The sequence below is a fragment of the Labeo rohita genome, chromosome 20 (genome assembly GCF_022985175.1).
Source record: "Labeo rohita strain BAU-BD-2019 chromosome 20, IGBB_LRoh.1.0, whole genome shotgun sequence".
In the NCBI taxonomy this organism is placed as follows: domain Eukaryota; kingdom Metazoa; phylum Chordata; class Actinopteri; order Cypriniformes; family Cyprinidae; genus Labeo; species Labeo rohita.
The window spans coordinates 6062792-6074873 of NC_066888.1; the positions used below are offsets into that span (position 1 = coordinate 6062792).

The following is a 12082-nucleotide window of genomic DNA, read 5'->3' on the forward strand; positions in this document are numbered from 1 at the left end:
GAAAGTTTATAGTTTGGGTATAAACACTTATTGTCTACAATAACAATCCTGTCAATGAGGATTTCTTTAAAAGTTTTAAAAGTTTAAAAGCGTCATCGGATGCCCATTTTCCACAAGTTGATATGATGCTTTAGGGTCTTAATGAAAAGTCTCTAATATACTTTGGTTAAAAATTCTCAATGGTTGTGTAAAACAACAGCCTTTTTACCTTGTCAAAATAAGCTCTGCAAAAATCATCTCATTCTGGTCGTGGCTGCTTTAAATGTTAATGAGCTCTGCCCGCCCCGCCCCTCTCTTCTCTCTGTGAAGAGACGAGCCTGTTTACATTAGTCACATTTAGCTGGTTTAGTCTCTAAACTTGCTAACTAGCACATTATTAGGAAAGGCGATCGCAAAGATTCATTAAAAAACGCTTATACTCACTTCTGCTGTAAGTGAAGCTGGATCATGAATGATTTGTGCGAACATAGATGGATATATGTAGATCGGGAGGTGCATTCCCTTCACAAACAAGCATAATCTACTGCATCTTCAGCGGCTCAGATTTTGGGAGTAAATGACGACCACTACGTTCATTATTACATCCAGCAACACAACACCTCAATCGCTCAATCTGAGATATTCTTGTCTAACTTACATCCCTGCTCCGGCATCAAAACAAAGAGGGCAGACTGTTACAGTTGATCTGAGGTAAAACGCTCATGTCAATCAACTATCGTGGGAGCGACCTCTGTCGGTGTGACGCCACAGTGACAGGCATCTGAGAATGGCTCGATCTGAAAAAGGGAATATTATTTTACAGATTAATTAAAAACCACTACATGGATTTTTATCATTATAGGGTAGATTTGTACATACACTGCCAACACACATTAATGTTCAAACAACATGTAAAAGTGAACTTAGCATCCAATGACACCTTTAAAAATCTTGTCTCGTTCTTGTGAACACAGTGTTGTGTCTCGTCTCATGGAATGCGTGCTTTTCAGAGCGAGCCATTTTGTTGCATTTGCCTCTCATCTGTGGGGTGACAAGCAGCACTGTTTAGCTGCATTTAGCCGCAAAACTGGCTAACTAGCACCTTATTAGGAAAGGCAAATTGCAAAGATGCATAAAAAACCCTTATACTCACTTCTTCTGTAAGTGAAGCTGGATCACGAAAGATTTGCACGAACATAGACGCATTTATGTAGATCCCCGGGCACATTTCCTTCAAAAACGAAAGTTACGTTAATCCTCTGCGGCTTCAGCAGCAGCAAGAGTAAATGACGACACCTATGTTCATTATTAGATTCAACAACATATCACCTCAATCGCTTAGGAGACATTCTTGTCTTCCCCTGCACTGTCGTCGAAACAAAGACTGTTTACAGCTCACTCAGCTCACTCAGGGCGGTTCTAAGGTAAGATGGTCATATAAATCAATCAACTATTGTAGGAGCGACCTTGTTTGGTGTGATGTCACACAGGCAAGATGCCGAGAATGGCTTGATTTGAAAAAGGAGATATTACGTATAAAGATTTTAAAAATACCACTGAGTGGATTTTTAGCATTATAGGGTGGTTGTGTACACACACTGCCAACACACATTTATATTCAAACAACAAGTAAAAGTGAGTTTTGCATGCGATGACCCCTTTAAATTGTTACTGCCTTGATTTGTTTTTGTGGAATAAATGTAAAATGCTTACAAACAGTAAACTGATGAGATTTATATTGCTTTTAATAAATAAAATATCACATTAATTAAATTGTTAATGTAAAAATGCAATTTAGATTTTTATTCTGGTAGTGTTTAACCAAAACAATGTGACTGAGACATGAATTTATATTTAATTAAAAAAAAAAAAGGTGAGGACCACTGTAAGCCACTGGTAGTTATTACAAACATGCATTTATTTTTTATAAATATGCTTCAAAACTTACACTTTTAGCATGAGTGTGTGTAATGTATGTTGTAAGCAAAACGTCCAAGTATAATTAATATTTACCACAGACCAAACTTTCTTTTAGAAAGATTTTTCCTATAATTTTTCCTGTCCTTTTTTAACCCTAAACCAAACCCTCATCCTAGTCTATTAATATTGCTCAGTACTTAAATGTATAATTACACTGTTACAAGGACACTGTAAGTGTAAACTTCTTTCTTCTTTGGAATAACACGTACTGATGAATCATGCACATTAAGACCATGAATTAAGACAGTGTATTAAGAAAGTAAAGTAAAGGTACAGGCTGTGACTAAAATAATAGCAATAATTTTAAATCTAGCTACCAATTGGGAAAATTGTGAAAAAGTTTCAAGAAACAGACTCAAACTCACTCATCAGTTAGCAATTTGAATTAGACTCTCTTAGTAAGTGAACTGTTATTGTCTGCTTCACTCAACCACAAGTAATTTTCTGGTTATGTTTAATTTGAAGTGAACTGAGAACTGTACACTACTGTTGGTCAGTATTTTTATGTATTTATTTGTTTATTTATTTTTTCACCAAGTATACATTAAATTGATCAAACGCGACAGTAGAGACATTTAAAATGTCACCAGAGAATTATTATGTTTTTCACAAAAAAATATTAAGCAGCATAACTGTTTTCAACATTGATAATAATTACAAACATTTCTTGAGCAGCAAATCAGCTTTTTAAATTATTTCTGAATGATCGTGTGACTGAAGACTGGAGCAATGATGCTAAAAAAAATTCAGCTTTGATTTGCAGGAATACATGACATTTTAAAATATTTTAAAATGGAAAACACTTATTTTAAATTGTAATGATATTTCACAATATATATATATATATATATATATTTTTTTTTTTTTACTGTATTTTAACCAAATAAATGCAGCCTCAGTGAGCATAAGAGACATATAAAATAAAATAAATAAATAAATAAATAATAATAAATAAATAGTATTGAATCTCTTAGATTTATGAGACTCCTCAATCTACAGTATTTACTGTTTTTTTCCCCATATAATTAAAGATACATAGTCACAACATAGTTATTGTAATCAATTAATACTGATATTTTAAAAAGATGGAAATTTATATATTGGTGTTAATGCAATTAATGTTATTGTTTATCGTATGAGATCCAGTTGTAAGTTAGTGTGTGCGATCCATTTTAATCAGATTTTGACCCAGAACGGGTTTTGGCCATAATTTGGATTGTTTTAATTAGCAGTTGGGCTGGTTTTGTTACGCAGACCTGGCAACCCTCGTCCATTTTGTTTCCATCTTGTTTAGTTGATCCACACACTTTGTGATGTGTATGTCAGTCCATGTGTGTATGTGTGGTGCATCATGGGATGTCAGTGCAGCTACTTGTGCTTCTGCGATGAGGGGGTTTTCTGGGAAATAATCTCTCTGCGTTGAGAGGCGCAGAGTACAAGGTGGAGGTGAGATGAGAGGCCGTTTCACACCTCTCGTTTTCCTGTCGCTCATTCCTTTCTTCCGTCTCACTCCTGCCCCTCTAATCTTCCAGCTCCACTTGTCTTTCATTCTCTCCCTCGTGCCTCTAAAATGTCAGCTGCTCTTTCCGAAATATCAAATACAGCCAATGCAGCCAATGCAGCGGCTGCGGCCCCCCATGATATAAGACGCATTGACTTCCGTGGCCCGCCGTGGGAGTATACTTGCCCCTCGTGATGTGGTAAATGTTCGTGGGCGAGGATTTAGGGAGATGTGTTATATTGACACCCTGCGGTGATTCAGACGGGAGAGAGAAAAAATGAGTGTGCGATGAGTCAGAGGTGGGGGAAACCAAAGAGAAACGCATAATCAATTGTCACAAAAATCCCACCATCCTCATCTGATGGACTGGATGGAAATACGCAACAGGAAACAGGAAACATGATGTCTTTCAGTGCACATATCTGTGCTAAAATAAAGCCAGAGAGAGAGAGGAAAACAAAGCAAAAGGCACTTTCCAAGAATAGGGTGAAACTGGTATCCCATCGTTAAATATTTTAAAGCACTGGAGGCACAAATACCATGTTTTTATTATTTTATTTTATTTTATTTTATTTTATTTTATTTTATTCTGAGAAGTATATGTTAGATTATCAACTCTCTTAACTATATGTCTTAACGTTATACATATCACTAGCTTTTTTTTTTTCTATTGTAAATTCATGTCCTAGTTGCATTTTCTTGGTTAAATAAACATTATCAGAAAAAGAAAAAAATATATATGTATTTGAAATATAATATACATTTATTCCAAAATAATAACTCAGAGCAGTAACAATTTAAACAATATATTTTATTTGTGAACTTATGTTCAGCTGTTTTTATTTTAATACTTAATAATTAATACTTTTTTCAATTTTTCAGTTCATCATTGCGTAGACAATTCCAAGGGAGCGCTCTGATATACAGCATTAATTTTACATTAAATATAACGTGATGAGATTTTGCCCTTAGTCAAAACTAATTCCTCTGGAACAATTAATAGATTAATGAGACCAAAGTCTCCCTGTTAGATTTACTCATAACAAATTATATCTGTTTAACCATAATAGAGACATCAGAGCCAGAGGCAAAATCCAGAAGAACTGGCCGAGGTAAGGCTGTTCTTGGCGGGTTCATGAGCACTGAATGGCTGCTGATGCCCTGGAGCTCACATCTCCGAAAAAAATTAAAGCAAGTTTTCAAATAGATGCTATCTTTGAAGTATATTCTCCCCCTAAAAAACTCTTAAAACTACATTCTGTTGACACAAAACGTTATTTTAAGTCTATATAGTTTTCTTAAGTTTTAGGGGATTTTTTAGCACTACAACTTCAACTAAACAAAAATTTGTGGATTTGGGTGTCTGCCATAACACTCGCTGTGAGAAATACTGCAAACGCAGTGATACAAACTGTGAAATGGTTGAAGTTCTGTTATCACTAGCATATCACACCCCTCTTAGCCAATCAGATTCAAGGGCCAGAATGATCTGTCGTATAAATGTATAGGCAACTTTTCTAATTTTTGTTTAGTTGAAGTACTAAAAGAAAACATAAGAAAAAAACCCCTAAAACTTAAGAAAAACTAGACATAGGAAACTAATAAAAAAATACACAACTAAAACATAAAATAAAATAAAAATAAAAACTTTAAATAAAATCTAATTCAAATACAAGAGCTCTAATATATCAATGATACTGAAATAACACTGGCTATTAAATACTTTATGTGAGACTAAAACACTTTAAATTTTAAATTAAAATTTTATTTTGTTGTATGTCACATAATTACATAGAAAATCTTGTATATTTAAAAATTAACATTGATCAAGATAAACAAATATGTGATGAAGAAATTAATTCCTGATACCCAGTTTACAATGTGGTACTTATTGTGGTTCAAACTGTAATACTGTATACTATATGCTGATCCACAAAATGATACAACAATGCCGTAATTGTCACATACTCTGTTGATATGTAATTCATTTTAGCAAAATGTTTTAATTCACTCATTTTAATTGTCCAAAAACTTTTATATTTTGTCGTGTCTCGCATTTTGTATGTCCACTATTAGAGCAAAATGGAGTTTTTTAGTGACACGCAAGAATTAATACCATTTAGACTCATATATGGTGGAAGTATGATTCAAAAAAATTGTGCAATATTATTGCAGTTTAAAATAACTGTTTTCTAATTTAATATATGTGACCCCTGACCACAAAATTGGTTTCAAGTTTTTTTTTTTTTTTTTTTTTTAAATGTCAAGATAATTGTTTTTAAGTGATAAATGATTTATACATCATCTGAAAGCTTTGGCCAAGATACAACTTTGAAAATCTGAACCTAAGAGTGCCAAAAAAAAAAAAAAAAAAAGAGAAAATCACCTTTAAAGTTGTCCAAATAATGTTTTTAGCAATGCTTATTACTACTCAAGAATTAAGCTTTGATATATTTATGGTAGGAAATACACAAAATATTTTCATGAAACATGATCTTTACTTAATATCCTAATGGTTTTTGGCATAAGAGAAAAATTAATAATTTTGACCCATACAATGTATTGTTGGCTATTGCTACAAATATACCCATGCTACTTAAGACAATACTTTTATTGTATTTTATTCCTGTGAAACAAAACTGAATTTTCAACATCATTACTCCACCCTTCAGTGTCACATGATCATTCAGAAATTATTCTAATGTGCTGAATGTTTTCAACATTTATAATAAGAAATTTTGAGCATCAATGTCTACATATTAGAATGATCTCTCAATTCAACCTGGTCTCATGACGCAACCGTACCTCTGGAAACTTTTTCACAAGACGCAAAACACGTACCGCCATGTACGTTTCGTGACATATTCAATGTGAAATGTCCACTGAGTGGTGCAGAACAGTTTCCCCAGAACAGAAGAACGTACATATGGTATGTTTTATGTGACGTTGGTTTTGTATGTGTCACCGCAGTTCTGACTTGAAATGTCCGTCGAGTGGCGCTAAAACTTTAATGCTCTGTGATGTTTTAAAATAACGTACCATCTGTGCTTCACCTAAATACCCAATAGTATGAACAGAAGTGAATGTGACGTAAAAACACAATTGCAAGCATGCCATTTTAGCTTGTTTTTTGATCGCTCATCTTTCAGCTTTTTCATTGTGAGTCACGTTTTTCACAGGACTGGTACCCAAGAATTTCACATCCCAAGTCCAGTTCTGTGCTGGCTGAGCTACTGAGCAAACTTGTTTCCTCTGGAAAGCAAATCATACAGAGCTGTAATCGTAACTGTGTACAAAAATGATTACATGTGCTCATTGTTTTACCGCCTCTAGTGTTCATTTCTTTTGGAAACTGCATTGATACAGTCATGGCCAAAAATATCAGCACCCTTGCACCCTTCTGTCAGAAAATGCAACCCTTCTCTCAGAAAACTGGTGCAGTTGCAAATGGTTTGGTACTCATTTTTGTTTGCATTGAAACAACACAAAAAAACTGAGAAGAAAAGACAAATCTGATACAATTCCACACAGAACCCAAAAAAATGATTGGCTTAATATGTGGTAGCACCCCCTTTGTAAAAAAAAAACTGAGATCAATCACTTACTGTAACCATGAATGAGTTTCTTACAGCTCTCTACTGGAATTTTGGACCACTCTTCTTTTGCAAACTGCTCCAGGTCATTCAGATTTGAAGGATGCCTTCTCCCAACTGCTGTTTTGAGATCTCTCCACAGGTGTTCTGTGGGATTCAGATCTGGACTCATTGCTGGCCATTTCAGAACTCTCCAGCACTTTGTTTGTAACCATTTCTGAGTGCTTTTTGAAGTGTGTTTCCGGTCATTGTCCTGCTGGAAGACCCATGACCTCTGGTGGAGACACAGCTTTCTGACACTGGCCACTACGTTGCACCCCAAAATTCTTTGGTAATCATCAGATTTCATGATACCGTTCACACAATCAAGGCATCCAGTGCCAGAAGCAGCAAAGCAACCCCAAAACATCTTTGAACCTCCACCATGTTTGACTGTAGGGACTGTGTTCTTTTCTTTAGAGGCCTCATTTATTTCTGTAAACAGTCCCATTATGTCCTTTACCAAAAAGCTCTACTTTTGTCTCACCTGTCCACAGCACGTTCTCCTAGAAGGATTGTAGTTTTGTCAAACTCCAGTCTTGCTTTTTTATGCCTTTGTGTCAGCAGTGGTGTCCTCCTCGGTCTCCTACCATAGCGTCCCTTTTCATCAGATGGTGACGGAAAGTGTGAGCTGATACTGTGGTACCCTGTGTCTGCAGATCAGCTTGAATTTGTCTGGAAGCTAATCTGGGTTCTTTATCCACCATTCGAACAATCCTTTGTTGTAAATTTTCATTAATTTTGCTCTTCCGTCCACATCCAGGGAGGTTAGCTACAGTGCCATGGGGTATAAACCTCTTGATGATATTGCACACAGTGGACACAGGAATATTAAGATCTCTGGACATGGACTTGTAGTCTTGAGATTGTCCATGTTTTTCCATATTTTTTTTTTCTCAAATCCACAGACAACTCTTTACACTACAACACAAAGGTTGAGTCAACTTTTTCTTCATTTTAACTGGTTGCAGGTGTGATTACTATATTTCCCCACACCTGTTACTTGCCACAGGTGTGTCTAAAAAAATTACAGGAGCATCACATGCTTGAAAAGCAATTATTTCTTACAATTTTGACAAGGTGCTAATAATTTTGTTCAGTCCATTTTTGAGTTCTGTGTGAAATTTGATTAAATTTGACTTTTCTTCTCAGTGTTTTTTTGTGCAAAACAAATAACAATAAGCATGTAAATACCACATTTGCAATTGGAACAATTTTCTGAGAGAAGCGTCACATTTTCTGACAGAATTGCAAGGGTGCCGATATTTTTGGCCATGACTGTATATGTACTCATTACTCATACGTTTTAGTCATGAGACCAGGTTGGAACAATCATGTAACACTGAAAGAGATATCACTGTATTTTCAATGAAAGAAATAGTTTTGCTCAGCATAAGAAAATAACAAATTTAGCATGTCCCAGGTAACAATTTTTTTCCAAACTGCAAACCTCATCTAAAATTAATATTCAGTAGCTCGTATAAGATTTAGTGAGGCTGCCAGTCCTTTAAAAGAAGTTTGGGCACCTCCTTTTAAGCTTTTGAACAGTTTCGGTGCTTGTTTCGAACCCTATTAGTGGAAAAGGTGCCATAAATGTGCAGTATAAATATTCCCCAAGCTGCAGCGCTCTATAGATTACCTACGCGCAAGTAAGGCTCTGCATGAGAATGTTTTTTTGATGAAGTCGCAAGCTGTCTCATCGCGTTCTCACCTTAATTCATCTCGTCGCTCACAAACGCACCTGTGCGAGGGACCTCCAGTCACACCGAAACATCAGCGCAGTGGCATCGGCCCAAAGAGGTTAATTACGCCTGTCGCAGCGCGCTCATTCTCGCCGTGACAGTTTCATGCATGAATCGCAAGTTTGATGACACTTTCTTAATTGCTGTCGCTATTATTTTGTAATATGATTGCAAGCGCCACCCGTCGCTCTCTTTGCTCTGTTGGCAGGATCTCCAGCGGTCTGTCAGGGCTGCATGGGAAACGTAACCTCAGACTCAAGCAGGAATAAGTGGAATCCCTGTTAGGGAGCGGAGAATTTATACACAGACCTTCATGAGAGGTGGCCTACTGCGAAAAACCATGAAAAAGATATATATTGGGAAAACAGCCCTTAAAACCTCTCGAAATGGTTGTAAACATCAGAAAAAGAGGTAAGATGCTCTCTCAACCCCGTCGTCCGCCCACCACAGTCATCCCATCAACCATGTGCATCTCCGTCGAGTGCTGAGCTCTGACAGATTGACCATCATAAGTGCTGTTGTGGACAAGTGTGGACCAATGATTGTGTTATTGTACTTACAGGACCATAATCATCTGCTCTCCAGTCCACTTGTGACTATGGAAGTGTTTGTTTTGCTAAACAGGGCTGTTTAAAGAAATTAGTAAAGTAATATGCAAACAAACACTTGTCAGTATACAATGGGTAAGATGTGGAACAAATCACGCAGTGTCATATACAGACTATGACCAGTGTAGACATCGACTCAAATTCAGACGTAGAAGAGATGGTGCTAGTTTTCACATATGTCTTAGTAATAGCTAAGTTGTGAGTACACACTGGCATATATTCATAAAAAGGAAAAAAAGCATATAAATTATATAATGAAGGTAGATTATAACTTAAAGGTTGAACTGTGAAAAAACAAAAACAATGTAAATCTTAATAAAGTTAAAATGTGTTAAAATTATATATATATATTTTTATTGTTGGGTGCAATTCTTCACAATTATTTACAAAAATATGTACTATTAAATTTTTGTCAATTATCAGCTGTAGTTTTTACTGTTTCACTTTATGATTTTTTTAAACTAGTTCACTTGCAATTTTGAATCATTTTCAGTTTTCTTATTTTAAAGTTATGTGCAATTCTTCGCAATTATTTGCAAAAATATGTACTATACATTTTTTAAATCAGTTATCAGACCTAGTTTTTACTATTTCAGTTTATGATTTTTTGTATTTTTTTCTATGAACTAGTTCACTTGTAATTTAAAACTATTTTCAGATTTTTAAGTTATCTGCAATTCTTTGCAATTATTTACAAAAAATATGTACTATTTTCTTTTTCCTTTTTAATAAATTATCAGACCTAGTTTTTATTATTTCAGTTTATGATTTTTTGTATTTTTTTAATGAACTAGTTCACTTGTAATTTAAAACTATTTTCAATTTTCAGATTTTAAAGTTATGTGCAATTATTTGCAATTATTTACAAAATATGTACTATTTTCTTTTTTCTTTTTAATAAATTGCCAGACCTAGGTTTTACTATTTTTACTATTTACTATTTTTATGATTTTGTTAACGTTTTAATGTTATGTGCAATTCTTTGCAATTACTTACAAAAATATGTATTACTATTATTTATTTATTATCAATTATCAGCCCTAGTTTTTACTATTTCTCTTTTCTTATTATTATTATTATTATTGAATTAACTTGAATTAACTATTCACTTGTAATTTTGAATTTTTTTTTTTTTTTTACATTTTAATGTTATATACAGTTCTTTGCATTTATTTACATGATAGATATGTACTATTATTTATTTATTTATTTATTTATTTTTATCAATTATCAGCCCTAGCTCTTACTATTTCTTTTTTCTTCATTATTTCTTTATTATTATTATTATTATTATTATTATTTGTTTATTTATTTTTTACTGGTTCACTTGCAAATTAATTTTTTTTTTTCAATTATTTGCAATTATTTACAAAAAATGCACTATTATTATTAGTATTATATATTTTTGATTTTTAAAATAATTTTTTTTTTTTTTTTTAATTAACTAGTTAACTTGCAGGTTAAAACTATTTTCAAATTTCAGATTTTAATGTTATGTGCAATTTTTTGCAATTATTTACAAAAATGAGTACTATCCCCCCTCCCCTTCAATCAACTAGTTCACTTGCAAATTAATATTATTTTCAATTTTCCAATTTTAATGTTGTGCAATTATTATTTTTTTTTTATCAATTATTAGCCCTAGTTCGCTTCATGTATTTTTTTAATTAACTAGTTCACTTGCAATTTAAAATTATTTTCAATGCTATGTGCAATCATTTGCAATTATTTACAAAAATATGTACTGTTAATTCTTTAGTAATTGACAGACCTAGTTTTTACTAATTCAGTTTATGATTTTTTTTGTTTGTTTGTTTATTTTTGTGTATTTTAATTCATTAGTACACTTGCAAACTAAAATAACTTTCAATGTTTAATTTTAATGTCATGTGCAATTATTCACAATTATTTACAGAAATCTGTGCAATTATTTTTTTCCGATTCTTAATTGATTGACAGCCCTAGTTTTTTGACTATGTTATTTATTCATTTTCATATTACTACCATGGCACCACAATACTACATTTTGTTAGGGGAATCCAGTTTTCATTTTAGGCATAATGTTTTGGCTTTAATGCCTTGCTATTTTTTTTATGCGTCTGTATTGATGCATCAGAAGTGTTAACACTGTGTGAATCTGTGTTGTGTGTTCTGCTGTATCCTGCTGAGAATAAGTGTGTGCTGGCTTGCGCGTGTGCTCGCTTTCAAATACACGTGTGTATCGATTGTCAGTACATTTATCGCTCAGACGTGTTACATCCTCACTGCTTCAGACACGTGTTGTCTGGCCGTCTGATCAAGCGTAGTTTGTGGCATGCTGAAAGCCGCCGGCTCTATCAGCAGCCAGAAAGTCATTACCGTTCACCACACATCTGTCCATCAATACCAAACCATTAGGGCCGTCAGTGGTTCTCTTACGTGTCGTAAAAAGCTGTGTTTGGTTCCATCCATTTCTCTCACCCCATCCCCGCTTGTGCGTTTGATCTATAAATAGACCGTCTGTACATGGCTTGGTCATGTGACTAAGGATCAATGTGGGAAATGGGAAAAATGAGTGTTGGGGATTAAAAAGGTCAGTAAACCTGATTTACCAAAGGCACTCTTGACATGAGTGTGTTTGGGTTGCGCTAAATGCGATCA

The 12082-nt window shown here is 34.1% G+C and overlaps 1 protein-coding gene across 3 annotated transcripts in view; it reads left to right on the forward strand.

Annotated features, from left to right (window-relative positions):
* The window catches only part of si:dkey-174m14.3 (uncharacterized protein LOC563117 homolog), a 38378-nt gene that overhangs the window by 13674 nt on the left and 12622 nt on the right, over window positions 1-12082 (forward strand). For 2 of the 3 annotated variants that reach the window (XM_051139445.1, XM_051139444.1), the window contains one exon: window positions 9043-9245. The exons of the other annotated variant lie outside the window; for it this stretch is intronic. In XM_051139445.1, the coding sequence (XP_050995402.1) occupies window positions 9148-9245 (98 nt within the window). In that variant the 5' untranslated portion in view covers window positions 9043-9147. The remainder of the gene's footprint in view (window positions 1-9042; window positions 9246-12082) is intronic. 3 annotated transcript variants of the gene reach the window in all.